Consider the following 27,863-nt stretch of genomic DNA (forward strand, 5'->3'; position numbering starts at 1 on the left):
TAATGGCAAAACAAACGCAGAGGAATTCACCCCGACGCTCATTCTGGAACCGAAAGTGTTTTAAGCCTTAGTTTGTCGTGCGTACCCGGGAAGTTTGTTCCTTGCTGGTAGAGGGGTGTGTGTGTGTGCGCGCGCGCGCGCGCGCCTGCGGCTCAGCTTTGTTTCTTGAAGGAGCGGCAGACGGAGAGCCACTGGCTCAGGGATGCCACCAAGTGTCAGAGGCAGATGATACAATCCAGGTGGAGTGCATCTCTCATCCCCTACAATTTCTGTTCAGGGGCCCTACCGAGTCTCCCACCTCCCCAGCCAGGTCCCAAGCTGCCCTTGAGCCGTATTTTTGGCTCCAGAAGACAGGAACAGCAAGAAGACGAAGTGCTAGAGGATGAGGGACTCAGACTTCCTCGGATCCGAAGGTTTTCGGGGCACCCCCTCCCTCCCCACGTCCTGCATAACAGGCCATCTGTTCTGCGCTGAATAAACAAGAGACGGGAAGCAGCGGCCCCCTGCCCCCAGCCCCAGTACTGCACAATGCGCCTTTCTCCAAGAGGACGCCGCCCGGGCGGGCGCCTGCGAGCACGCTCCGTCTGAACTCCCCTCCCTCTGGCAGGATAGCAGTAGCCACAAACCGACCCTGTGAAAACCGATTTTTTTTTTTTTTAAGAAAAGGAAAACAAAAAGAAATCCAACAAAACTCGCGCCGAGTGTAGCAGTCCTTCCCCACCAGCACCTCCCCATCCCCTCGTCCCCATCCCCTAAATCTGGCTCCTGGTCCAGGTGAGGCCAGCTCAAAGTCTGCGCTTGGGGCCCGCCAGCGCCCCCTCCCGGACGGTCCAGGTTGTGGGGCTCGGACTCTGCCTCGCGTGGCTGCTGGGACAGCATGCGGCCCTCACTTCTGGTTAGCCAGCTGGTTCTCCAGCTCCTCCAGGCGCTCTGTCAACCGGGCCAGTGAGCGGTTAAGGACGATTTGGTCTCAGACATCCCTTCACCTGTCCTGCAACCCGCACCTCCAGCCCCAAAGGATATGGTTCTGTGTCAGGCTCTCGAGCGCCCCAAGCGTGCGTCCCTGGAACTCCACCAGGCTTTCGCATTCGCAGGGACTCCGGAGCTCTGTCCCGGCGCTGATGCCCTCCTCTGCAAGCCAAGAGCCAAGAGTCAAGGGAATGAGAAGCCAAAGGAAGCCCACCAGGCTGTGGCCTTGACCTTCTGGTATACCCGAGTCGATGGTTGAGTATGTACTTGGGGACTTTGGATGTAGACCTGCCCTGAGTCCCAGCCAAGGCGCACAAGTCCTGGGGGAAACTCGACCGTCCCCCTCTGAGTCCCAATCCACCCCTCCCCGCATCCGTAGAATGGGCATAATGAAAGAAGCTACTCTCTGATGGTTGTGAGGTTTAGATGATTTGTGTGTGTGTACCCACTTGCAAAAGAAATTCTCAAACCCTGATGCTTGCTGGGATAACCACAGAACTGGCTAGGATCCAGATTCTGATTCCGAGTGAGAATCTGTATTTTAGTAAGCTCCTAAAACACATTAATACTGACGTCCATGGGTTTCATTTTGATTAGAAAAAGTCCAGATGGATGAACTTCTCTCCAAATGAGACCACAACAAACAATGGACGCGTTCTGTATCAGTCCTGCCCGATTCAATACCCACAAGCCACCTGGAGCTATTTAACACTTGAAATGTGGCTGGTTGTAACTGAGTAACTCAGTTTTTATTTTGTGTTATTGCGACCGATTGTAGTTCATCATACACATACAGTGACAGAATACCATATTGGCACAATATCTAGAGCAGTGCCAGGCACAAGTCAACCCTGTACTGTGTATTTCAAGTAAACCAGCATTCCTCAAGCTGTGGTCTGTGGGCAAGCAGTATTAGCATAAGCTAGGAATACGTCATAATGGCAAATTAGCAAACCCCATCCCAGACCTGCTGGGTCAGGAGGAAGGGCACCAATAGGCGACTCCATTGATTCTGATGAAATTAATGTTTGAATTACAGATCCAAGTGAGTATGATGGCGCACGCCTTTGGTCCCAGCACTCAGGAGGCATAGGCAGAAGGAAGGATCTCTGTGAGTTTGAGGCCAGTCTGGTCTACAGAATGAGTTCCAAGAGGACAGCCAAAGCCATGCAGAGAAATCCTGTCTCGAAAACAAAAACTATGGATCCAAGTTCATCTCCACACTCACTTCAACATCTAAGAGTGGAGTACAGATAAACTTGGTTGCCTATGTTTCCCTAACAGTACAAAAAAAAAAATGGTGGGGATTATTACAGAGAGAATCACTGTTAGTCCACGACATTTTCTATTTTTATTTATTTTTTATTATGTGTGTGCGTGATATGCTGGGAGTCAGCTCTCTCCTCCCACCTTTATGAGGCAGGGTCTCTCTTTGGCTTTGTCTCTCTGTGAATCTAAGCTAGCTTGACCTGCAAGCTTCCAGGTGCTTCCGTCTCCACCACCCATCTTCCTGTTGGAATGCTGGGTACATATGTGAGCCAGCACATTGAGCTTTTTGATAGTGTGTTCCAGGATCAAACTCAGGTCACTGGCTTGCGTGGCAGCTACTTTTACATGCTGGACCATCTCACCGGCTCTCAATTTTAATATTGCAGGTAATGAAATAGCACAATTCTTACCACTCAGCCTCCATAGGAAGTCTCTATTATAAGTCAAACTCTCATCCTTGGCAACCTTGTGTCATTTTACTGATGACCTCATTAACAACCCCCAAATGATCACCTCTGACTTTAGAACTGTAGAACCGAGGGTCACAGGAGGAAGAGGATCTGCCTGGGCCTGTATAGTCAGCCATCGAAGAGCCTTAACCAGAGAGCTCCAACTTGCCTCAGAAATCTAAAGCTGGCAGTAACTTTGAGCATCTTTCCTCTTACAGAAGAGGGTAAGGTAGGGCAGGGGCTAAGTGAGTTATCCAGAGTCCATTGTAGATGAAGTTGGGACAGGAAGGGTCCTAAAGCCTGATGCTTCCAAAACACCTTAGTTAATTGTTAGAGTTGGTGGCAGAGCAGGAAACACATTTAACTACAGATTCTCTACCCTGGACTCAGCGCTGCTAACCTGCCACTATCAGCAGTAAGCCTGCTACACTGGAAGAAGAGCCGCATCTTTGACCTGTGTTAGGATCCAAAGACCTCACAGTCAAAACCATGCCCCACCCCAGAAATTTTGTTCCTTATAAGGTCCAGCTGTTCCCCACAAGCACATCTGGATTCTTCACACCTCCCTCCAGCTGGAGACCAGATGCATTACAATGATAGCATTTATGGTCTATGTCCCCCCAGAAAGCACAAGCCACTGTGTATTTAAAAAAAAAAAAAAAAAAAAAAAAAAAAAAAAAACTGTTCTGTCACTTTGCCAAGTCTATAAAGTTAAATCCCAACAAGCTGGAGGATTATAGTCGGTTTGGCTTATGAATGCTAAATGTGTCTTCTTTTTAATGCTTAAGTGGTTAAGAGAACTGGCTGCTCTTCCAGAGGACCCAGGTTCAATGCACAGCACCCACATTGTTCACAACCATCTGTAGTCTCGTGGGAACTGACCCCACTTCTGGCCTCCACATATACCAGGCACCTACATACAAACGGGCAAAAGGTGTCCATAAAATACAATTTAAAAAATTTTTAATAATAAAGTTTTCTCAAGTTATTCCAGACACTACTAATTTGAGTGAAAAATCCCAGTGCCTCATTGACTCTGATGTGCACACAAAGCATGCGAGGGTCCAATTCGCTGTCCAGGGCTGCATTTCTGACAAGCTGCAGTAAGGTGACAGACCTGGTCCGGATTTTAAACAACTAGCTCTGAGTAGAGAGCATAACTGATGAAGAATAGTGAAGTGCTGAGGACCAGGGCATCCATCAGAGGCTAGGCAAAGACAACAGACACCCGGGAGAGATTCACTCACCTGGGCAAATGCTGCCTTTGAGATTCTCCAGCAGGTGCGTCATGGTGCTGAAGTCCGGAGAGTAAGACACGTGCAGCTCCGGCGGTTCGGATGCAATCTCCCGCAGCTCTTCCTCCACAGCCTTGCCCACGCCCACGGCATACATGACGATGCCTATAGTGCACAGGCACTCAAGAGAGTGCTCCAAGTCTGGAGAAAACTTCCCATCCTCCACTCCAACCCCACACCAGTCCATCCCTCGCCAGACCTACCTTCCTCTTTGGCGCGAGCTGCCCACACTGAAATGTCGTCCTGAGAGCGGCCATCAGTGAACACCAGGCCCACACGAGGCACGTTGAGGACGCGAGGACGCGCTCCCTGCGCCTCTGAGAAGCTGTGCTCCACCATGTGACGCAGCGCCAGCCCTGTCATGGTGCCACGCTCCATGTACTCCACGGCCAAAACTGCCTGCTTCACCTCAGCTGCGGTGCCATAGCGGCCCAGAGGGAACTCGGTGCGCACCCGGCTGGAGAACTGCACCAACCCAACACGTGTGCCCTCGGGGGACACGTCGAGGAAATCCACAATCTGGTTCACGAAGCGCTTCACCAGCTCGAAGTTCTGTGGGCGCACACTCTTGGAGCCATCCACCAGGAGAACAAGATCCACGTGGCCCTCACGGCACCCTGCTAAGGAGAAGGCTTGGATGGAGGGGTCAGGCCCTTGCCCCGCAGAGCCACATACTCATCTAGTTATTCGCCATCAATATTTATTATATAACGCATACCAGTTGTGTGTCCTGACTGTGTGTGTCCAGCAATCAATACATAACCATCATCCTCTTTTGTATGATAACGTTTGATGATTAAGTGCTTAACACTAACCAAATGCTTTGTTAAAAGCCTTTTTTTTTTCCAAGACAGGATTTCTCTGCATAGCCCTGGCTGTCCTAGAATTCACTGTGTAGACCAGGCTAGTCTGAAACTCAGGGGTCTGCCTGCCTCTGCTTCCCAAGTGCAGAGATTAAAGGCAAACATCGCCCCCTCCCAGTTCTTTTTTAAACAACCAAAAGCAAAATTACCACAATAGCCAGCTCTAGCATTCATCGATCGCCTAGTATGTATCTGTCACAATTTTAAGCACCACATCAGTATTAATAACAATGACAAGAACATTTACGGATGTTTACCGTGTGTCACAGACTGAAACGTGCACTTCACGCATTTTCTCCTGGAATGTTATCCCCGTTTTCTATAAACTAGGTTCTGAGGATAAACTGATTGTGACTTGCTTCCATATTTAACTGTGGCAAAGCCAAGACGGGAAGGCAGGGTCATCTAAACCACAAACAGCTGGACCTGCTCACTAAGACACTGCTGCCTTTGTTCTGATCCAGGGGCTTCGGGAATACTAGAAGGGGGTTCAACAACAAAGAAAACATAGTTCTAATCCACAGGATCAGGACAGACTGTGCATCGAGGCAGACATGTCATCTGTCACAGTCAAGGAAAGCACACTATGAGGAGGCAGTAAGGGAGCCCAAGACAGGAATAAATCACTTTTCTGGGAGTAGTTAAAGAAGGCTGCGTGGAGGTGTCTAGGTTCAATTAGGAAGCCCAAGGTCATTATCAGTTATACAGCTAGTACATGGCCAGCCTGAGCTACATAAAACCATGTATCAATGTGATTATCTTTGGGAGGAAATTGGGATTAGATGCAGGCCAAGCCTTCACTAATGCAATTAATTAATGTCCTTACAAGAGTTTCTAAAGAATCTGCTTCCTCCATCCATCCATCAAGGGAGAACACAGAGAAAACTAGCCTGTATAAGCCAGGAGGCAGAGCCTCACGGGACACCATATCTGCCAGCATCTTGGTCTTAGCCTTTCCAGAACTGAAAAATAAACACTTAAGACCCTGTTGTGGTTTAGATATGGTTTGTGCCCAAGAGTCTGTGTGCTAGAAACTTGGTCCCCAGAATAACAGGACTTAGAAGTGGTTGCAACCCCGGGTGTTTTATGGTCTTCCATCGCAGTGACTAAGTAACTTAAAGGTGGAAGGATTTGTCTGAACTCATGACTTTGGAGATTTCAGTCCATGGCTGTCTGACTCCGTTGCCTTTGACCTGGGAGAGGCCAGATATGATGACAGCAAAAAAAAGATGGAAGAAAGCAACATCCTTCATTATAGAAGGAAACACAAAGACAAACAGGCAGGCAAGCAGGCAGGGGCAAGACACTCTTCAAACAGGACAAGGAGGCACAAGCCTGTAATCTCAGCACTTGGGGGACAGACAGGATCAAGACCAGCCTGGAATACACATCCAAATCCCAGTCTTCAGGAACTGGAGATGAAGGTCATCTGTAGAGTGGTTACCTAGCTTGTACCAAGCCCTGAGTTAGACCCCTTGCATCACAGAAAAGGAGGTGTGGTACCATTTGGAGGCAGCAGGATTAAGAAGTCCAAGGTCATTATCAGTTACATAACTAGTACATGGCCAGCCTGGGCTACATAAAACCCTGTCTCACAAAAACAAAAAAAAAACAAAAACAAAAAAAAAAAAAAAGCACACCTCCCAGTGACCCACTTTCTCAGTCTGGGGTCCATCCTCTACAGTTCCATCTCTCAACATCCTAAAAATCTACTCTCGTGTTTAATTTATCTTTGGGTTAATCAATTAATAAGATCCCAGGCTCTGAACACCTTTGCATTAAGGACCAAGCCTTTGATGCATGAGCCTTCAGAGGGAGCACTTTCTATTTAAACCATAACAGGCCTTCAGGGAGATGATTAGCTCGTGGAGCACCACCCTACGAAGAAATTAACGCCTACATCACAGAATTGAGTAGGTCTCGAGAGACTAGAATGACCCCGCCAGTGAATGGTTACAAAGGAGGGCCACCTCCTGTACTTGAACCCTCACACACACATACCGTTCACTCTCAAGGGCTCTCTCTTGTCATGTGGTCATCGCCAATGCCGAGATGATGACACTATGCTCAGACCTCCAGACCGTGAGCCAGCTTTGAACGCATATCAGCGTTGCGACATAGCAACCCGAATGGGCTAATACAGTCTTAAAGGATGGTGGGGAATTTGCCCAGGCAAGAGAGGCATTCTAGAAGGTTGGCACCACACGTACAAACTAATGGGATCTGGGAAGGGCATGACACATTCGGAGAGGGACAGGCCAGTGTGACTAAAATGTTCAAGTGTGGCAAGAGGTGGAATAAAGAGTTGGCTAAGGCTAGATGGTAATGAGCTTAAGTGGTGGTTTCAAAATTGACCGCAGCCCATGATGAAAAATGAGAATAATAATACACCACGGTGCATTTCGCATAACTGAATGTCCACTTCATGAAGCAATACCTACTCTCCTAAACTCGGGAAACTATATTTCTCTTCTTTTCCTTAAATGCTGGTTGTAACCCACTAATTTTGGTTTCATTATCCACTAATGTGGCTATGCCCAGCACCGGAAAAATCCAAGGGGAAGGCATTTGATCTTTATTTTGTAGACACTGGTGAGCCACAAAAGGATTGTGAGTGAAGGAGGAATGTGATCGGATATGGATCTTAAAATCGTTCTTGACAGCAGGATGGGGGGCTGGTTGGAACAGAAGCTGAGCGTAAGCACATCCCCAACATAGCACATGCATACCACCATCTGTGGGGCTGTAACTGGGCATTGAAGAAGAAGCAGGCAATGGGGTAAGAACAGACCCTCTGCCTATAACTCACGGTCACAGCTTCTGCCATCAGCCTGAAGTCGCCTCCCCTCAGGGCACAGACAGTGAAAGGAAAGACCCTCGCTCACACACTGGAACTCACAGCCATGGTCCACACCATTGCAGAAGTCCCTGACTTTAAAGAAGACACCAAGTAAAACCGGTCAGGTTAGAGAGCCCAGCAGCTAGAATTCCCTTCTATTCCCTACAAATATGAAAGACACTTCCTCACCCCGACAGCTTCTCCCATCAGGCAGCAGGTCATAGCCCTCTCTGCAGCGACACTGTGGCCCCACCGAAGTGCTCACACACTCGTGCTGACAGCTATGGTTTCCAAAGCTGCAGTAGTCAATGGCTGAAGGAAGAAATGGTAAGATGTCACTTCTAAGTGTAGCCATCATCGGGGCCTCAGTTTAGATACTCACCGAGAGGGGTGAGTGGGAGGCTTACTTACCCCTGCAGCTCCTCTGGTCCTGCTGGAGTGCAAAGCCAGCTCGACAACGGCAGAAATAAGAGTCCAGGGAGTTGACACAGAGGTGTTCACAACCATGAGTTCCTTCAGCACAGAGATCCATGGCTGGGAAGAGGATGGAGTCAGCCTTTGCTCAGGGCTTTGTTTCACAGCTGAGCCACACAACCCTCTGAGGTTCTCAAAACCCAGCTGAAGAACCAGGGAGATGCCCAGTCTGTAAAGCATCTGCTTCAGAAACACCTGAGTTTGGGTCCCCAGCATCCCTATAAAAGTTAGGTGTGGTAGGTGTAGCCTGAACCCTGGGATGGGCAGAGAACCACAGATCTCCAAAGACCGCTGGTTAACCTTGTTAGCCAACCGGTAAGCTCTGGGTGCAGTGAGAGAACTTGTCAATAATGATAATAGCAATAGTAATAATAGTAATAATAACAACAAGGTGGCGTGTCCCAACAACAAGGTGGCGTGTCCCAGGGGATGGCTGTGGGTAGCACAACACTTGCCACACAAGTCTGTGACCTAAGTTCAATCACCAAAACCCACTTAAAGGTAGAGGAAGAGAATCAAGTCCTAGGGTTGTCCTCTGACCTGTGTGCACCCTGTGACACCTAGGCACCTGCACTCACAGATCACACATACACACTAATAATAAATAAGACAATTTTAAATACTAATAAGGCAAGTAGTGGTAGGGGACGATACTTGACATGCACCTCTGGCCTCCACAGGTACCCACATACGCATACATGCACCCTTATTATTTAATTTAAAAAAATGTTAAGACCGTGCCTTGCCCCTACCCCAAAGGTCATAATTAATTAGTCTGGTGTGCTACCCAGACATTTGTGAGTTTACGTCGTCGTCTTTCTACAGGATTAAGTAACATTTTCAGTTCAAACCTTGGACATATCCCAGAGCCAAACAGCCCACTACTGAGTCCGGCATGGCATATAGAGAAGAACCCGATCCCCCACAAGCTCGTTGGCTCACGGGAAACTGTGAGGAAGGGCAGCTTCACCAATCTGCAAAGATCTTTCCCCTGTCTGCAAAATGGAGCACAGAAGGAAAATGCACTTGCCCTTCACCACTTCCCTCTGAAGAGGTGGGAGGGAAACCTGCCTCGGTGGGAGGGAAACTGGTCCTCTGCATATGTGGAGATGGTCTAGACCTGAACTGAGGAAAGCTGTGAAAATGTGGGATTCCTGGGGAAAGGGTTGCAGTGGAGCAGGGATGGGAGGAGGGCCGGTAGCCAGAGAGCTAAAGATGGCAATGGGAAACCCTGTAGCTAGATAATCGGTGGCTTCCAGGGACAGGGGCATCTAATAGCAATTACAAGTCATTTTTTTGTATGTTTGACTTTTACAATAATTAGATCCCTGCCCACTTCCACCTTTAACAAAATGGACACATGTACACATACAGATGAAGGCATGGCCTTCTGTGTGCATGTGTGTAAAGCAAAGACTCTAAAGGTGGCCATGTGGAACTGAAAAAAAAAATGAGAAAAGATCATGAGTAAAAACAATGCAGCAAGCCAGGCAGTGGTGGCTCACACCTTTAATCCCAGCACTTGGGAGGCAGAGGCAGGCGGATTTCTGAGTTCAAGGCCAGACTGGTCTACAGAGTGAGTTTCAGGACAGCCTGGGCTACACAGAGAAACCATGTCTCGAAAGAAAGAAAGAAAGAAAGAAAGAAAGAAAGAAAGAAAGAAAGAAAGAAAGAAAAAAAGAAAGAAAGAGGGAGGGAGGAAGGAAGGAAGAAAGAAAGAAAGAAAGAAAGAAAGAAAGAAAGAAAGAAAGAAAACAAGCAAGCAGCAGGGCGAGGCATGATGGTGTGTGTTGGTGACCTCAGTGCTCTGAAGGCTGAGGCAGGAGGATCATGAATTTGAGGCACAAGAAAGTGGGGGTGGAAGGAGAGGAGGGGAGGGCAGAGGAGGGAAGAAGAAATGAGAGGAGAGGAAAACAGAGGAGAGAAGGAGGAAAGGCAAAGGAGGAAAGAGAAGAGGAAAGGAAAGAGAGGGAGAAGGAAAGTGAACAGAATCCCAGAGAAAGGTACAGCTACCAGAATGCATCTTCCAGATATCTTAGGAAAAGACTTAACCGTCCATCATAATCTAATGGGGGTGCATACTAATCCTTCTAAGTTGACTTAGTTAGTTAGTTAGTTAGTTAATGAGTATGTGAGTGTGCTGGTGTGCACAATTGTACGTGCACTCAGAAAAGGTGTTGGATGTCCTCTGCATCGTCCTCTACCTACTCCTTTGAGACAGGGTCACTCCCTGTGACCAGGACCTGCTGGCTGTACTGGAAATCAGCAAGCCCGAGTGATCTTCCTCTCTTCCCACCTCAGAGCTGGAGTTACAGGCCTTTGCCAGATGCTTGTCTGGCTCATGAGCCCTGAGATGCAAACTCTTCATGACTGTGTAGCAAGTGCTCTTAATCACTGAGCCATTCCTCCAGCCCACCCTTCAGCCTTCTAAAGTTTCTAAGCACAAGAAGACCCATGTGGCAACTGAGTTGTTGGGATCACATGACCCGGCTTTCCAGCTCGTGAAGCTGAAATCATGGAACTAGTTGCTGCAACTGTATAGAAGGCTCGCCAGCAACGGGCACTCTGTGATTGGTAGAAAACACAGTCACTGGACCTCAAAAGAAAAACCCAATATTCATCTAAGCAAGGCTTCACACATTGCAGTTTTTCAGAAGATAAAAAAAAAAAAAAAAAAAAAAAAAAAAAAAAAAAGATTTGCAGAGAGGAGGCACCACAGAGACAGCTGAGGTGCAGAGGCAAGAATGGAGACGACTTAACTGTGGGAGGGCAAGGCTCCAAGCTCCAGTCTACCAAAGATCTATCTGTGTGGCCCCAAGTGATAGACCCTCTTTCTATGAATTGTACAGGGAAGGGGTGTGCTTTTCCTTCTAAAGAACTTGCCAAATACTTGTTGGGATGCTGAGAAGCCAAAGAAGACCATAAGACCGCAGGATGGGTTGGCACTCACCCAAACAATTCTTGTTATCTGGTGCTAGCTTGTAACCAGAGCTGCAGGCGCAGTAGAATGTTCCTGGGGCGTTGACACACAGATGTTGGCAGCCATGTCTCAACTCAGCACACAGATCCTTCCCTGAGGACACACAAGGGGCAATCAACAGATAACAGATGGAGCAGAAGCATCGGAGGGGAAGGCTGAACGGTAAGGCAGGGGTAGGGTCTGAAGCAAATGCCATTCCCAAGTATGGACTTAGGATATGGATTTGCTGTTTGAGAGGGCCGGTCCAGGTTGAGAGGGTTAGAGGAAGAATAGGACTTAAGTAGCCCCTTTGAATGGTCTCAGAAGAGGGCACTGCACTGCTTGGATTTAGGAGGATCAGGTGTTCAAAGTCAGCCTCAGCTACAAATCGACTTCAAAGCCAGTCATACACTCACACACCGCACAAAGAAAGTTCTTATAGCTTTTATACAAAAGGGGCTTAGAGTTGGAGGAACCTACACGAGTGGGCGGGGCATGACCCCTGACAGACAATATTCTCCATTTTGAGTGATTCTTGATTAAAAGACATTTGGAGTGAGGGGTTGACATTTAGCTTGTGACATAGCCAGTCTCTGACACAGCATGAATGGCTGCTGAGTATTGTAGGACAAACCTGGAATGCGGAATGCAATGCGATACACCACTCCGCAGGAGGGACCACGGCTACTGGTACCCGGAGGGCAGAGGAAAACTGAGGGATCCCCTAAATGGTGCAAACTGGAAAGGAGCATCTGCATAGCCGAGCTCCGAGCCACTCTAACTCACCGCACAGCCGGCCCTGGAACTGCAAGCCAAACTCCTGAATGAGATCGAAGGACTCCACCAAAAAGACATGCTGGTCCAGCGGCGGCGAAGCCATGGCACGCAGAGATCCCACATCGGCTCGCTGCACCCCTACCGCGTAGATCTCAATGCCGCGGGCGCGCGCCTGAGCGGCCACTTCGGCCACTCGGTCTTGAGGTCGCCCGTCCGTCACGATGACCAAGACGCGCGGCACTCGCTCCTCCAATGGGCGCGCGCCTTCGGCCTCGCTGAAGGCCACGTTCATGGCGTACTGGATCGCCAGCCCGGTCATGGTGCCCTGTGCCAGCGGCACCACCGCGCGGATGGCGCGTTCCATATCCTCGCGCCGTGAGAAGGCGCGCAGGGGAAAGACGCTTTGCACTTGGCTAGAATACTGGATCACGCCCACGCGCGTGGTGTTCAGACCCACGTCCAGGCTGCGGAGAAGGCCCACTAGAAACTGCCTCATGGTCTCGAACTCGAAGGGGCGCACGCTGCGGGAGCTATCAATCATGAACACCAAATCCAGGGGCCCAGTATAGCACCTAGGACCTGTGGGAAGATGGGGAAGGGTCAACTAAAGCTGATATCTCAGGAAAAGCCGGAAGAAACGCTGTTATCTGAATGGAACAGCGCCCAGCATGTCATTAACCTAATAAATAAGCCCTGGACACAGTCATTCATCAATCATTTGAAGGGGACCTGAGCCAGGAAATCACACAAATTCCCCATATGCAGTTCTGGGAGCTGTTCTGAGTCTGTATTATGTATTGGGGAGTGAGCAAAGAGATGTCACAATCTCAAATGCCTACATGAACCAGCCAGACATCATAAATGAATGAACTGGTCGGATTATGTCTATAACGTCACATCTCCCGTATCCCTGATAACTTGGATTGACCCAGCAAGCAAGTCTCTGGTTTTTTCTTTTGTTTTGTTTTGTTCAAGAAAATTCTCAAATATGGATTTTTATGTGGGGTCTCCTGATTTTTCCATGGCTTCAATAAGCTTTAATAAAAGTCAACACCGAATGAACAGTTCTTTGTGAACCCAAAACTATGCCACATAGTGCAGAATAGGAAACAGCACCCCAGGGGCGAAGTGGGAAGCCCGAATCCAGCCCGGTGTGTTTCAAAGCCGCCCCCCATCCTTGATACACACACCCGCCCCTCTGTCCCCCAGCGCCACCCCCTCTGGCAATGCTGGCTCTCTATGAGCAATGTTTCTGCTCCCCTCCCATGTGAGGGCTGGGATCCAGCTCACCTGCAGACTGGAGCTGGGTTTCCCAGGACTGCAGGGAGAGCAGCACCAGAGACAGTGGCCAGCAAAAAAGGCCTCTCATGGTGCTTGCAAGGATGAAGAACCAAAGTGTCACAGCCTGCAGGTAGAAAGAAGTTAGTAAAGCAACAGTTTTGGCAGCGCTTTTATTTCAGGAGATGTACACTTTGGTTTTGCATATGTTCAAAATGTCTTTCCAGGCATGGTTGCACACTCAGGAGGCAGAGGCAAGCAGATCTCTGGGTGTTTCAGGTCAGTATGGTCTTCAAAACAACAAAAAAAAAAGGCTGATGATAATTTTTTGATGTCACTACACTGGGATTGCTGAAATTCTCAGGGGAGCCTTTGTAGAAAATGACATTTTGCAGAACTACAGGACACCAAGTAAATAAGAAGTAGACAAAAACAAATAAAACTCAAAAGGAGATAAACACCTTTATTAAAAAGTTATTCTATATATAGATATAGATATATATCATATATATAATATATATACCATATATAAAGTTATGTATATGGTATATATTATATATATAACAGATTATATACACCATATATATGTCATGTATTACAGATTATACACACCATATATATTATATACCATATACACCATACATGTGTGTGTTACATCTATACATGTATATGGTGTGTGCGCACACACGTGTGGAGGTCAGGGGACAATTCACTTAAATCCGTTATCTCCTTGCCCTGTGTGTGTTCCAGGATTAGACAGTACTGAACTCCGGTATTCAGTCCTGACAGCAAGCACCTTTACCCACTGAACCATCTTGCCTGTCCCCGAATGAACCCTTTTCTAAATACCAGGTATAGTGTGCAATGTGCCTTTCCGTTGTGGCATTAACCCTCTGCGAAGCTCCGACATTTAAAGCTGTTGTTGGTTCGGTTCTCCCTATTCAGAAACAGAGGCTTAAAGAAATTAAACCCAATGCCTTAGAGCAGGAAAGCGACTGGCCGAGATAGAGTCCTGTCTATCTGGTGTGTGAGTCAACTAAGGTGCTCCACACTCTCTTCTTTTGCGGACAGAAGTCATTCCCCATCTTTTCCCAACCCCGTGCCACACCCCAAGAGCAACTCTTGGGGTCTGGATTCTTAGTGGTAGGCCAGTGAGTGGAGTCCTGCACAAGACACGCCTCGGCGTCTGTGACTCGCCTGCTCTTAGAAGAGGCCGCCAGGGGGCGCCTGCTAGGTCTGGCTTCTACTGCTGTGGGAAGCCTCCATCTGCCCAGCAGGTGTCCCGGCCCAGAGCAAACAGGCGGCTGGAAGTCCCGGGACCTTGGAGATAAGACCTGGACGAGATAAATCCAGTGCGAGGACCCGGGGTTAGAAGTGTGAACGGTATCGAAGCAGTGGCAGAAGCAGACGTACCCAGAGGGCAGCGAGAGAGCAGCCTGGGCCTCGACGGGCGGCTATGGACCCCGGGGAGACAACAGGTGAGCGAGCCTTCTCTCTCCTGTTTACCTAACTAGATCCCCTGAGAACCACGAAGGAAACACACACACACACACACACACACACACACACACACTGTACGAATGGAAAATGCGGGGCCCAATAAGGCTGCCAGCTGGGCTTCAGGCACAGAACTAAATAAACCTAGCCCTCACCCCCTACACCCCACCCCTGTCTCTTCCTCCAGAGCAGCCTGGTTCCCTTGCACCTAAGAATCACTAAGCCTTTCTTCCGTTCCCTACCCCACCCCCACGCGGCACACTGAGCCTGCTCTATCCGTTTTTCTGCGGTTTCTTGGCAGAGCAGGCCAGAGCCCCTTAACCCACCGCTGCTCCCCCCACCTCCCAGTTCCTTGAATGAGCCTATTCTGAGCAAGGCCGATGTGTGGCTCCGACTCCAGACCGGCTTCCTATCCGGGATTCTTCTCCCTTCTGGCTTTCCAGGGAGGGTAGAAGAACAAAAATCCTTCTGGCAGGGTCTGTGGTGGTAAGGTGACGAGCTAGCTAGATGTGCCAGCTACTTGGTGGTGGAGGTAGGAGGAGGGCAAGAGGGGCAAGCCTTTTCTAGAGTGGGCCATAGCGGAGGCAGCACCCAGGCGGGAGCATTTGGGAAAAGGTCCGCGGGACCTTTGAGATTCAGAGTTGTCTCTTAACTAAGGGCTCCCTTATCCTGCTCTTGGCTTAAGTCAACACAGGCTTGATGGCAACTCGCTTGCACCCCAGGACTCTTAGAACGTCAAAACAGCTGCCTTCTCAACTTCAGCTTTCCAACCCCGCTGTCCCACGGAGGAAAGTCGGTCCAGGGAGGGCAAAGAGAATCACTGTTCAAAGGCTTGCTTCGAAGGGATGGCCTATTAGAGTGACCCCAGGTCTCCTAATAAGGATCCTTGCATTGAAGAGAAAGTTTCTCGGGTGCCCCTGGGTTAGGGAAAGTGCATTCCCAAGGAAGGTGAACTCCAAACAGGTCTATGAGTTCAAGAGCTAACCCGGAATGGACACTTTGGGAAGGTGCCAGACATGAAGGGAGATTACGGAAGGAGGACTTGGGTTTTGTTGGCATTGCTGGAGGCAATCGGGAAAGGTACTGCAGGTTAGACGTGGACACGTAGGCTGTTAAGAACTGTCTCCTTAAGGGTTTTGCACCGGCTTTCCCTGCAGACCCCTCGGTGCCCCCGGGCCCTTTAACTCACCTGAGCCTGCCGGACAGCTCAGAGGTGCGGCTACAGAGAGACGGGCCCAGCCTCCTGGGGAGTTGGACCAGGTAACGGCGGCGGCGTGGGCAGCTTGCCCTAAGTGGGGGAATGCCAGACAGCTAGGGCGAGCCCAAGTGGCAGCTGCATTTAACCTGGAGCGGGCGGGTGGGGAGGGGGAGCGCGGGCTGCGACCCCTCCCACTGGCAGGGAGCGATCTCCCCCTTCCTCTCAACCCCCGGGCCCCCGCAAGCGCGGCACCCCCTTCTGCGGTTCTGAGAGCTGCAGGCTCGAGCGGCGGGCCGGAATTCGGCTACAGCTGGAGTCGGGCGGCGACAGTCCTGGCAGCTGGAATGCTCTGGAATCCTACACGAGACACTTCCCAGAGGAGAGCCCCAAGAGGCGGAGCGGTCCTGGCTGCCGCCTGTCTGGCCTGGCTGGGCTTCCGAGGACGCGCCCGACTCTTGCCCTCCGCTGTCCCTTGCAGGAGTGATGAAAAGCCGAGACTTGGTCCTGCAGTAAGGGTAAAAGGCCTCAAAAGGACAGCCTCAGAATTCTCAGCTCTCTTCGGGGCCCAACCTGCTAATTTCCCAAATATGTCCCACCACAGACTCGTTTGCATGCTCCGTTTAATTGTGCAGACTTTGAGAGAACCCATCCTCATCAAACTCTCAGACCCCAGAGAGCTGCCCCAGTTCATGCTACATTCAAAGAAAAGCCCCGTAGCATTTAGCTAGGGGTGTTGTTTAGGCATCAGAAAGACTCAGATCCGCCCCCATCCTGGTAATGCGGTTTGGAGCCTCTTTTACACTTACACCGGTGCGCCTGCTGGAATTGAGACTGTGCTGTGGACCTGAAGCCAGCAAAGGCTGTTTCCCTTATGAGTTGAAAGCTTAATTACTATTTCCGCAAAGCCCACCTCCATCTGAGACCCAAATGTAGGGCTTTTAAACACAGCTCTTCCACTTGGCCCCAGACTACAGCGACCAGGAAGCCACCCACATAGTGTAGCACCTGAGTGATCCTGGTGGGCTCTGTGCAGGCTTCTTGGAACACAAATATTTAGCTCAGGACCCAAGTCCTCCTCTTTGCCTAACACTTCTTCCCCAGATCCCTTGGAGAATGTAAATCAACCCCATCTCTCACTTCTCACTCACCTTCAACAGTGGGCTCTGTACCAACTCAGCCCTTGACTTTCCTTCCTGTGGCCCGATGGCCCAACCCCCATTTCCAGGTCACCCCCGGAGCATGCCGCCATCCTGAGGGAAGGCGTGCGGACATGCCTGCAGCAAAGATGTGAGCAGACTGTGTGGATCCTGCATGCCAAGGTGGCTCAGAAATCCTATGGAAATGAGAAGCGGTAGGTGGCTCCATTCCCCCCTCCCAGGTCTCCACAGCCTTCAGCCCTGTGCTACCCTCCAAACGACCACCATCTCGAAAGGCCTCAAGGCTAACACTTCAGCTATTGTTCAGCCAGGGTCCTGTTCCCCAGCCAACAAGAGATGCCTACTGGGATCTAGAGCAGAACTTGACAGTGATTGTCAGATCCCCACATCCCCAACCAGTATTCATTCATTCTGCTGTATATTAAGTGTCAGGCACTAAGCCGCCAGCTGGACAAGACAGATCCAGTCTCGACTTCCATAGCATCTTCATTCTGGTGTGGAAGAGGCCGTCGCCTCCCCACAAGCCAGCAAACAAGGTGCTTCAGATTGTGATGAGAGCCAGAAGGAAAACCGAGTAGAGTCACATGGTAGAACCTAAAGGGGGACACCTTAGCTGGAAAGGTCAAGGAGGTTGCAGGGCTCTTTAGGAAGTGACAGTGGAGCTGATGTGCCTTTGCTGAGATGGAGCCAAGCATGGAAGAGAAAAAAAAAACAAAAACAAACAAAAACAAAAACAAAAAAAACCTCCAGGAAGCATTTCAACTGGGAACAACAGAAAATGTGAGGCTCTCAAGGCTGTACACCCAGTACTGTAAGAAGATGAAAGGGGGAGACTGGAGAGAAGAGGGGGACCTTAGAGAAGATGAGCAGAGAAAGCAAACAGTGTCCAGGTCACGTGAGGATTTGGGATTTTAAACCACTAAAGGGTGTGTTAATAAGAGGGTATCACGATTTGACAAGTGTTTTCATTTAATATTCTTTTTTTAAAAAACTATTTATTTATTTAATGTATGTGAGTACACTGTAGCTGTATTCAGACACACCAGAAGAAGGCATCAGATATTACAGATGGTTGTGAACTACCATGTGGTTGCTGGCAATTGAACTCAGGACCTCTGGGAGAGCAGTCGGTGCTCTTAGCCACCTGCCTCAGAGGCTCCATCCCTTCCGTGCTGGGTTTAGGGTTACAGACATGAGTCACCTCACCCAACTTAATTTAACTGTTATTGCTTTCCAGATTTATTTATGTAATATATATATGTACTTTGTCTACATACATGTCTGTACACAAGAAGAGGGAATCAGATCCCATTATGGATAGTTGGGAGCCATCATGTGGGTGCTAGGAGTTGAACTCAGAACCTCTGGAAGACCAGCCAGTGCTCTTAACCACTGAGCTGTCTCTCCTACCCCTTGACTGTTATTTTGTTGTTGGTGGTGGTGCTGCTGTGTGAATGTATAGATGCTACAGTTCCTGTGGAGGTAAAAGGATAACCTGTGTTGTTAGCTGTCAGTTGGTTCTCTTCCTCCTTTTGATGGGCTCTAGACATTGAAGTCAACTTATCATGCTTGCCCTGGCCAGCATTTTACATAGGCCACTTGTTATTTAAGAAGTAAACTGGGGCTGGAGAGACTAGTCAGGGTTAAAAGCACTGGCTGCTCTCCCAGAGAACCTGAGTTCAATTCCCTGCAACCAGTTAGCTCACAATTATCTGTAATGAGATCTGATGCCCTCTTCTATCTGGTGGCCTCTTCTGTCATGCAGGCATACTTGCAAATAGAGATTTCATATATATAAATGAATATATTTTTTTAAGTAAGTAATCTGTTTGCTGAGTGAAAAACAAAAGAGGCAGCGGTAACGAAAGAGAGGCAGCTGGAAGGCTGAGAGTCGGGAAGGCAAGAGATAGTGGTTAGGATGGAGGTGGAGTTGATAGAAATCTAACAGATTCCGGGTATGTTTTGAGGATCGAGTGGGCAGGACTTACTGATGGGGTCTAATAAGCAGAAGAATGCACTCCGTTGGTGGGGTTCACTGCGGCAGAGAGAAGACCAAATCATGACTCTTTAGTTTATGCCACTTTGAGACACTTTTTCGTTTTGTTTTGTTTTTTCGAGACAGGGTTTCTCTGTGTAGCCCTGGCTGTCCTGGAACTCACCCTGTAGAGCAGGCTGGCCTCGAACTCAGAAATCCGCCTGCCTCTGCCTCCCAAGTGCTGGGATTAAAAGCGTCCACCACCACTGCCTAGCATTGAGACACTTTTAAGACAGTGAAAATGGTGTACGTGTTTCCAGGTTCTTCTGCCCTCCGCCCTGTGTCTACCTTGCCGGGCCCGGCTGGAGGGTGAAGCCAATGCAAGGCCAAGGTGAGAGGGCCCTGGCAGGCTGTTGCTCTGTTCTCTGCAGAAGGACCAAGTGCCTCAGAGAGCCCGGGAGCCCAGCCAGTTGCAAGCGCAGTCTCGCTGCGCCCTCTGGCGGCAAGAACTAACTTTGCCCCGCACCTGAGTCTTCCCCAGTCCTTCCAGGGTTTTTATTCTGGTTCTTTCCCAGCCCACCAGTCTGCGGAGACCGGGCCCACGGTCTGCGGTTACATGGGACTGGACGGCGCGTCCGGCAGCGCTCCTGAGACTCAGAAGTTGAACTTCGAAGAGCAGCCGGACTCCAGGGTGAGACTGAATGAGAGAGCATCCGATTCCTGATTCCCGGCCCTGTCTCTTCTTTGCAGAGGAGGCAAGACTGCAGACTCCCCCAAGTCCCCTCCAGAAGCCAAGAGGCAATTGGGGAGGCCAGAGGGTGGGTTCTGACCTAGACCCTAGGTTAGTACTACTTCTAGTCATCTGTAGTGGTAAAGATGTCATAACTGCGGAAGGTTGGCTCTTCCGCTGGCAGAGAGTTGAGATAAGACCAGCCCCATCTCCTTGAGTCTCGCAGGAATTTGGTTGTGCCAAGACCCTGTACATCTCCGACGCGGACAAGAGGAAGCACTTCCGGCTGGTGCTGAGGCTGGTGCTGCGGGGCGGCCAGGAGCTGGGCACTTTCCACAGTAGCCTCATCAAGGTGATCTCCAAGCCTTCACAGAAGAAGCAGTCGCTGAAAAACACAGACCGTGAGAGGGGGTGGGGTGGAAGGGTGCAATTCGAACCCAGAGCTGCAAAAGTGGGAGGAGGGTGCACGAGTGTAGTGGGGGTGGTGGGAGGTGAGAGGTGGAATCTGGGTAGAAAGAAGGGAAGAGTCTAGGGAAGGAACGAGAAACGACACATACATAGAGATTCCAGACAGGACACAGGAAAGAGGAGGATACCGGATTTGAGGATGACAGTGGAGGACTCAGAACAGACAAAAGCTGCTGCCAGGTGTGGGACCCAGGGCAAATTAAAAAACGACCTTAAAGAAGTTGCATCAGCCAAAGATGGTAGCTCCCCTGTGTAATTCCAGGACTTAGAGATTAGTCTGAGACAGGAGGACCCTGACCTCTATCTAGGCCAGCCTAGGAAGGAGGGAGAGAGGGAGGCAAAGAAAGAAGAACAGAGGGAGAGAGAAGGAAGGTGAGAGGGTGGGTTGGCTGATTTCAGTATAGCATACCATGGGGATTGCTTGAGACGGTCTGCCCAGAAAATGTCCCCCAGTCTGGAAGTAACCAAGAGTCCTTCATGTCATTTAGAAATCATGTGGAATGTCCCAGTTCCAAGCAGTGTTCTAGCTGGCCCTTGGTACTCAGGAAAAGTGGATGGCATGGCGACCTAGTGTCATGGTTAAGAGCGCAGAATGCAGCAGTCTAGCTTCGAATCCTGGCCTGACGTTTGCTGGCCACTTGATCTCTCATATGGAAATAAGAGAGTCAACTGAGCTGTATTTAGAAAAGCAAAGGGTGGGTAAAGTGCTTGCAAGGCAAACACAGGAGCCCGAGTTCAGACACCCATAAAAACTGAGTGTGGCTGCAGCCGCCAGTGATCCCAGCACTGAGCAAGGAGACAGTAAGATCCTCGCCGACTCTGTGGCTAGAAAGTTCTAGCCAAAAATAGTGAGCTCTCAATCCAGTGAGAGCCTTTCTTTCAGAGAGTAAGGTGGAACACACTAGAGAAAGATGCCTGGATCCTGGCTCTGGCCTCTACACCCAAGCACACATCCACACCCCCTCACACCCCATACCCACATCCGCACCCCCACATACCCACACCCACATATACGCCCAAGCCCACGCACACACGAACACACCCATACCCACGTACACACACACACACACACACACGCACACACGTACAGAAAAGGGGAAGAAAGGGATGATCTATTGTGTAATAAATTAAATGGAAGGGGCTTGGGCCAGGTGTGACTGGAAGGCCAACAGTCTGTCCCGCACTGGGAGATGAACAGCACTCTGCCCAGTGTCTTATCCCCAGCTGGGGTAAGTCCAGTGACAAAATGAAGCATGTCATAGGCTGGAACACAGGCCACACTCTAGGACAGTCCCTCTGTTCTTTCGTACATGTGGGCTTTACCTAGCAGCCATCTATGCAACTTCCCTCCCCCAAGAAGGCCTCCTTAACTTAGGCTTTACCACACGGAGTTAGCATTTTGGAGTTATGCCCTCCAGACCATGAACTCTTTCAGAGCAAAGCTGGACCCCATTCACACATCAATACCCAGCACCCAACTCAGTGCCTGCTACAGAGCAGTCCTGAGTGACTTGATGAACCCAGCTCGCATCCTTGAAGGATGTCCATTTGAACCAGGAAGCTGGCTCGAAATCATGACTGGAGCAGGCCCTAGACAAAAGGCTATGAACTGCAAATACCCATTGTGCCCAGGCCAGTGGGGATATTAGCCAGTCTGTCAGGTGGGTCAGAAGATTATCTTCAGAGTCTAAAGGACCATGTGAGGCCTGGACACTGGTTCCACACTCTCTTCACAGTGTGCATCTCCTCGGGCTCCAAAGTCTCCCTTTTCAATCGCCTGCGCTCCCAGACAGTGTCCACACGCTACCTCTCTGTGGAAGACGGGGCGTTTGTGGCTAGCGCAAGACAGTGGGCTGCCTTCACCCTCCATCTGGGTAATCACATGAGCAGGTGCGGGCTGGGTACTCCGTATGTGTCAGTGTATTTAGTCAACACTGCAGAAAAATCAGTGTAACTGACCCTTGGGGAGGAAGACGAAGGTTTGCCCTTGGCCCTAGTGAGTCAGTCAGTAACCCATTCTCTTCTGATCCCAGTGGCTAGCTATGCCCTTTCTTCTTCAGCCAATAAGTGGCTGCCCCAGGGAGCACACCTTTGTGGGGATGACCACAGACTATCTCTCCAGGATTAGAATCTTGGTCTTAGCTTCTTTCCTCATGGCCAGCTGCAGTGTGAGGTAAAGCCAGGGTTTGAGAAGTAATGAACCTTTGTTCCTCCCTTTCTTTCTTTCCTTCATCCCCAGCTGATGGGCACTGTTCCCAAGGGGACTTCCCACCCCAGGAAGGTTACATCCGCTACGGCTCCCTGGTGCAGCTTGTCTGCACGGTCACGGGCATCACACTGCCTCCTATGGTATGGGACCACTAACCACAGATCAATACAGAAGCCACTGTGGACAGGGCTGGAGGGTGAGGCCTCAGGGCATAAAGACGCCTCTCTTAGTACTTAATGGGAGTGTGCCCGGTGACATCAGGGCTATCAGAGACTAGAGCTGCCTGGCTGGGTGAGGAGCCTCTGGGGACCCCACACCCTGCTACCCTCCTTCTCTTTCTCTCTGTCTCTCTCTCACCCCTCTGTCGCCAGATCATCCGAAAAGTGGCCAAGCAGTGTGCCCTCCTTGACGTGGACGAACCCATATCCCAGCTGCACAAGTGTGCGTTCCAGTTTCCAAGTGACACCCCAGGAGGGGCTGGCACCTACTTATGCCTTGCCACAGAGAAGGTGGTGCGATTCCAGGTGAGAAGCAAAGACTACCAAGCATCACAGGCAGAACACAGCCATAGAATAGATCTTCTCCATGAAGGCTGCTTCTTAAGGAAATAATGTAGCCCCTGGGAGATTAAAAGTCATAGAATGTAGAAAAATGATGTAATTACTATTATTAAACAATATTCCTGCCCAGAGACTTTAAGACATTGGGATACAAAATTACAGAATATAGTGACTGAAGATGGCTCAGTTGTTAAGAGCACTTGTTGCTCTTCAAGAGGTTCCAAGTTCAATTCCTAGCACTCCCACAAGTTCACAACCATCTATAGCTCCAGCTTTAGGGGATCTGACACCTCTTTCTGTCCTCTGAATGTCACGCACATAATAAATTGACATTTACATAAATAAAAGAGAAAATGCAGAACATAAGATGTCATAGTAGAAAAGTGTACTGAATAATGTTGAACAAACGTATAGGATGTCAAGGCACAAAATGACCCAGGGTGGAAAACAGCAATTACTCAGTAATATCCCTCCCAAAATATCATTCTGGAATGTTAGTAGATAAACTAATAAAATATAGAAAACAATAATTATAGCCAGGTGGTACATGCCTGTCATCCCAGCACTGGGGAGACAGAGGCAGACAGATCTGAGTTCAAGGCCAGCCTGGTCTATGGAGCGAGTTCCAGGACAGCCAGGGCTATATAGAGAAATCCTGTCTTGAAGAAGAGAGAGAGAAAGAGAAAGGGAGAGAGAGAGAGAGAGAGAGAGAGAGAGAGAGAGAGAGAGAGGAGAAAAAAAGAAAACTGATTATTGAACAACATTTCCTCACGGAAAGTATTATAATTATTTTTGGTTTTGTGTGTTTGTTTGAGGCTGATTTTATTCATAAGTTGGCCTTGAACTCTCTAAGTAGCAAAGACTGACCTTGGGTTCATAGTCCTCCTGCTGCCACCTATCAAGTGCTGACATATGCACCACTCGCCCCAGCTAACACTGTAGAATGTTAAGGCAGAGAAGTTTTGGTTTTGGGAGACAAGGTTTCTCTGTGTAACTCTGGCTGTCCTGGAACTCCCTCTGTAGATCAGGCTGGTCTCGAACTCACAGAGATCTGCCTGCCTCTGCCTCCCAAGTGCTGGACTGGAGGTGTGCGCCACCACCGCCTGCTTAAGGCACGGGATTGTACAATGCTGAAGGATAGTGGCCGTGGCTGGAAAGACAGCTCAGTGGGTAAAGAACATTTGCAGCACTTTCAGAGAAGCAAAGTTTGGTCCCCAGCATTTGTCAGGAGGCTCACAACTCTCTGTAATTCCAGTTCTAGGAAATCTGACACGCTCTTGTGGCCTGTGCTGGCACCTGCACACATGATGCATATGCTTGCATAGACACACACACACACACACACACACACACACACACACAGGGGAGAGGGAGAGGGAGAAAGAAAGAGAGAGAGAGAGGCATATGAATAAAAATAATTTTTGCAAAGATGGAGGAGCCTGGTGATGTAGGCTGTAACCTCATCTGTGAGGCTGAGGTCAAAGGGTAGAGCATTCAAGGCCTGTTGTGCTACAGTGAGTTCAAGACCAGCCTGAGCAATTTAGTGAGACCTTGTCTGAAAGAGAGGAGCAATGGAGACTCGGCTCACTGAGCATGTGCAGAGTTCTAGGCGCAGCTTCCAATACCAAGAAAGAACGACTTAAGAAAACTAGTTTATTAGAAACTAACTGCTTCAGAGATTTAGTGAGAGAATGCCAAAATCTTGGAGCTGGGGAAATGGCTAGTGATGAAGCACCTACCATACCAACTCTGGCATCTGAATCCAATACCCTAGAAATCATGTCTATTTTGAAAAATTGAGCACAGTGGCCCAGGCTTGTAATCCCAGCACCGGGGAGGCAAAAACAGGAGAATCCTAGGGCTTTCCTTAGCCTCTTGGTATAGCCAGATGAGCCAACCTCTGGTTCATAAGAAACTCTGCCTCAAAAGTAAGGTAGAAAGCAACTGAGGAAGACACCTCAATTGATAGTCACCCCCAGCCTCCACACCTGTACACACACACACAGGCACACTATAAATTAAAAATATTGTTTCTAAAAAAGACTGGATATATATACGTATATATACATATATAATATATACATATACACATATACATACACACATACATGCACATATACATATATGCATATATATGCATATACATACATATGCATATACATGTATGTATGTATGCCTGTATGTATACATACATACATAGCCCATACAGTGTGAGGGTCTCACCCAAGCAACCTGAGGCAGATAAACTGGGAAGCTTAGAAGGAAAACTTGGTAAGCGGGGCCACTAGCGAAGAAGCTTCAGCTCCATCCCGTGGGCTTCCTGCCAGGCTTCCCTCTGCCCTAAGGAGGCCAACAGGGCGCTGCTCAACGACAGCTCTTGCTGGACCATCATTGGCACCGAGTCAGTGGAGTTCTCCTTCAGCACCAGCCTGACCTGTACTCGGCAGCCTGTCACTCCGGTGCCTCTCATCAACACTCTGGAGGTGAATCTGCCTGCCTGCCTGCCTGCCTGCCCGCCCGCCCGCCCGGCTGCCTGCCTGGTCTGTGAATGGGGAGGCTGTTGAGGAAGGGTAGGAGGTTCCTTCTACCCCCACTGCCACTCCCTAGTCACCTACATCTGGTCCCATCCACCCCCAGCTGAGCGGCGGAGGTGATGTGGCCACGCTGGAGCTGCACGGAGAGAATTTCCACGCTGGGCTCAAGGTGTGGTTCGGAGATGTGGAGGCAGAAACCATGTACAGGTACAGATAAGCAGTGGGGGCAGCTTGGGCCAAGGGATCAGAGACTAGAATGTTTATGATTGATTGGCTTCAACCTGCATGCCCCACCACCCGCAGGAGCCCTCGGTCCTTGGTGTGCGTGGTGCCAGACGTGGCAGCCTTCGGCAGCGACTGGCGATGGCTGCGCACTCCCATCACCGTGCCCGTGAGCCTGCTGCGCGGGGATGCGCTCTTCTACCCCAGCGCCTTCTCCTTCACCTACACCCCAGAATACAGCCCGCGACCAAGGCCGCCCAACGCCCAAGAGCCTGCCCCCGACGCAGACTCACTTCTGGAGAGCATCCACCACGAGTTCACACGCACCAACTTCCACCTCTTCTGCCCCACCTAGGCAGTGCCACTGAGGCTGGCTACGGCCTGCTGGCAACTATCCCTCAAGGCATCCTTGCCTTATGCTGCAAAAGAGCAGGAGGGAGGGAGGTATCTCACCTGGCCTCAGGCCACTCGGTGTCCTCAGACATACAGTAACTGTCAATCATGAGTGAAGTTCAGATGTCTTCACGGTATGCGTGCTTCCTGTTTTGGTAACCTTGTAGTTTTATTCTTCCGTCTTTGTCTCTTTCTGGCTCTTCCCGTGTTGGTGACCAATTCTGAGGAACCAAGCCTAGGGCATTTACTCTCCAGACACCTCTGTCCCTACTTGAAAATAAGTTACTAGAGTGTCTTGGGCCCTGACCCCATGATGTCCCTCTTAGAGCTAGGCATCTATCTGCCCATGATGACACTCTCTATGTCTTAGTTAAGGTTTTACTGCTGTGAGCAGACACCATGGCCAAGGCAATTCTTATAAGAATAACATTTAGTTGGGGCTGGCTTACAGGTTCAGAGGTTCAGTCCATTATCATCAAGGCGGGAGCATGGCAGCATCCAGGCAGGGATGATGCAGGAGAAGCTGGGAGTTCTACATCTTCCTCTGAAGGCTGCTAGGAGAAGACTGGCTTCCAGGCAGCTAGGATGAGGGTCTTAAATCCCACGCCCACAGTGACACACCTACTTCAACAGGGCCACACCTCCTAATAGTGCCACTCCCCGGGCCAAGCATATTCAAATGAGCACACCAAACAAGAAAATACTGCAGAGTCAGAAACAAGCATAGGACATATCTTTCCCAGGACAAGGCAGACAGAAGTGGGACAACAGGACAGTGATGGAACTGAGAAATGAGTCTCTGCATTTGGGATCCATGCTGGATCTGCAGCCCATCTCTGGTCAGCCTTACCCTGCTCACTCTGTGCCTATATGGAAAAGGAAACTAGATAGGATGCTGGCTTGGGCTGTGAAAACCAAAGACGTAGGTATAATGGATGTCAGTCTCTGGTCTTGATTTGAAATATGAGGTCAGTCTACAGCCATTAGACCCTGAACATGCCAGATTTCATCTGAAATGTGGGTTAAAAGCTCCAATGATCTGAAACTTTCCTTAACCCCCGGAGGAAGAGTTCGTTTCCTGTAACGCCTTCCTGCCACCACCTGGCCCCCAAATGTGGAAAGTCCCATATCAAAGCAGCAATAAGTTTGTTCATAAGACTCCCTAGAGTGACAGGGTGGTGCTGGTGCAAACCTTTAATTCCAGTGTTCAGGAGGCAGAGGCAGGTCAATCTCTGAGTTGGAAGACAGCCTGGTCTACAGAGTCAGTTTCAGGACAGCCAGGGCTACACAGAGAAACCCTGTCTCAAAAAACCAAAAAGACTCCATAGAATTGTCACTGATTTTTTTTTTCTGGTTTGTTATTGTCGTTTTCTTTACTGGTTTCTGTCGTCTACTATTGACAAGTTGAAATTTACCACAAAAAGGCATGGAAGAAGCTTGTTCCTGTGGCCCCAGACAATGAATCTTGACCAAAAAAAAAAAAAAAAAAAAAAAAAAATGCACGGCACATTTCTGATGAGCTGTGTCCCCAACATGAAGTAGCCTCCCTCACATAGTTTGTGTCATTGTTCCATGGTGACATTGACACAAGAAGGAAGAGAAGAAAGGGGTCGTGCTGTCCCTCGAGGGGACCATTCAGTTCATCACCCTCTGGGATTTCCCTGCTGCATCCCAACCCCAGGCATGCATCCTGTGGTGTTTAGCTCTCTCAGGAGACCTTATAACCAATGGCTCCACCTAAAAGTCTG

At 49.5% G+C, this 27,863-nt stretch overlaps 2 protein-coding genes across 4 annotated transcripts; one reads left to right on the forward strand and one right to left on the reverse strand.

The window, feature by feature from the left end:
- Window positions 1-629: 629 nt before the first annotated feature.
- On the reverse strand, window positions 630-15,984 carry Matn4 (matrilin 4). 2 transcript variants are annotated; one of them, XM_034496608.2, is made up of 11 exons: window positions 15,859-15,984; window positions 13,185-13,299; window positions 11,904-12,473; window positions 11,109-11,231; window positions 8,096-8,218; window positions 7,874-7,996; window positions 7,655-7,777; window positions 4,186-4,599; window positions 3,935-4,087; window positions 1,024-1,131; window positions 630-945 (listed from the first exon to the last, which is right to left on the reverse strand). In XM_034496608.2, the coding sequence occupies exons 2-11, from the start codon at window positions 13,261-13,263 to the stop codon at window positions 887-889; spliced, it is 1,875 nt and encodes a 624-aa protein (XP_034352499.1). In that variant the 5' UTR covers window positions 13,264-13,299; window positions 15,859-15,984; the 3' UTR covers window positions 630-886. The 2 variants fall into 2 exon arrangements, with proteins under 2 accessions (XP_034352499.1, XP_076786317.1); XM_076930202.1 differs by lacking the exons at window positions 630-945; window positions 1,024-1,131 and adding an exon at window positions 3,648-3,830.
- Window positions 14,341-26,207, forward strand: Rbpjl (recombination signal binding protein for immunoglobulin kappa J region like). 2 transcript variants are annotated; one of them, XM_034496610.2, is made up of 12 exons: window positions 14,341-14,650; window positions 15,827-15,929; window positions 17,093-17,218; window positions 19,320-19,390; window positions 19,575-19,690; window positions 19,956-20,130; window positions 21,934-22,071; window positions 22,437-22,546; window positions 22,778-22,930; window positions 25,294-25,449; window positions 25,604-25,707; window positions 25,804-26,207. In XM_034496610.2, the coding sequence occupies exons 1-12, from the start codon at window positions 14,629-14,631 to the stop codon at window positions 26,075-26,077; spliced, it is 1,548 nt and encodes a 515-aa protein (XP_034352501.1). In that variant the 5' UTR covers window positions 14,341-14,628; the 3' UTR covers window positions 26,078-26,207. The 2 variants fall into 2 exon arrangements, with proteins under 2 accessions (XP_034352501.1, XP_076786318.1); XM_076930203.1 differs by lacking the exons at window positions 14,341-14,650; window positions 15,827-15,929; window positions 19,320-19,390 and adding an exon at window positions 16,017-16,382.
- Window positions 26,208-27,863: the final 1,656 nt, after the last annotated feature.

Source organism: Arvicanthis niloticus, chromosome 2 (assembly GCF_011762505.2).
Source record: "Arvicanthis niloticus isolate mArvNil1 chromosome 2, mArvNil1.pat.X, whole genome shotgun sequence".
Taxonomy (NCBI): domain Eukaryota; kingdom Metazoa; phylum Chordata; class Mammalia; order Rodentia; family Muridae; genus Arvicanthis; species Arvicanthis niloticus.

Coding starts and splice junctions, on each gene's coding strand:
- Rbpjl (XM_034496610.2), top strand. CDS start 14,629: ATGGACCCCGGGGAGACAACAG. Junction 20,131..21,933: donor GTCGCTGAAAAACACAGACC/GTGAGAGGGGGT, acceptor CTCTCTTCACAG/TGTGCATCTCCTCGGGCTCC. Junction 22,547..22,777: donor GCATCACACTGCCTCCTATG/GTATGGGACCAC, acceptor CTCTGTCGCCAG/ATCATCCGAAAAGTGGCCAA.
- Matn4 (XM_034496608.2), bottom strand. CDS start 13,263: ATGAGAGGCCTTTTTTGCTGGCCACTGTCTCTGGTGCTGCTCTCCCTG. Junction 4,088..4,185: donor AGCTCGCGCCAAAGAGGAAG/GTAGGTCTGGCG, acceptor TGTGCACTATAG/GCATCGTCATGTATGCCGTG. Junction 946..1,023: donor CGAGAGCCTGACACAGAACC/ATATCCTTTGGG, acceptor TTAACCGCTCAC/TGGCCCGGTTGACAGAGCGC.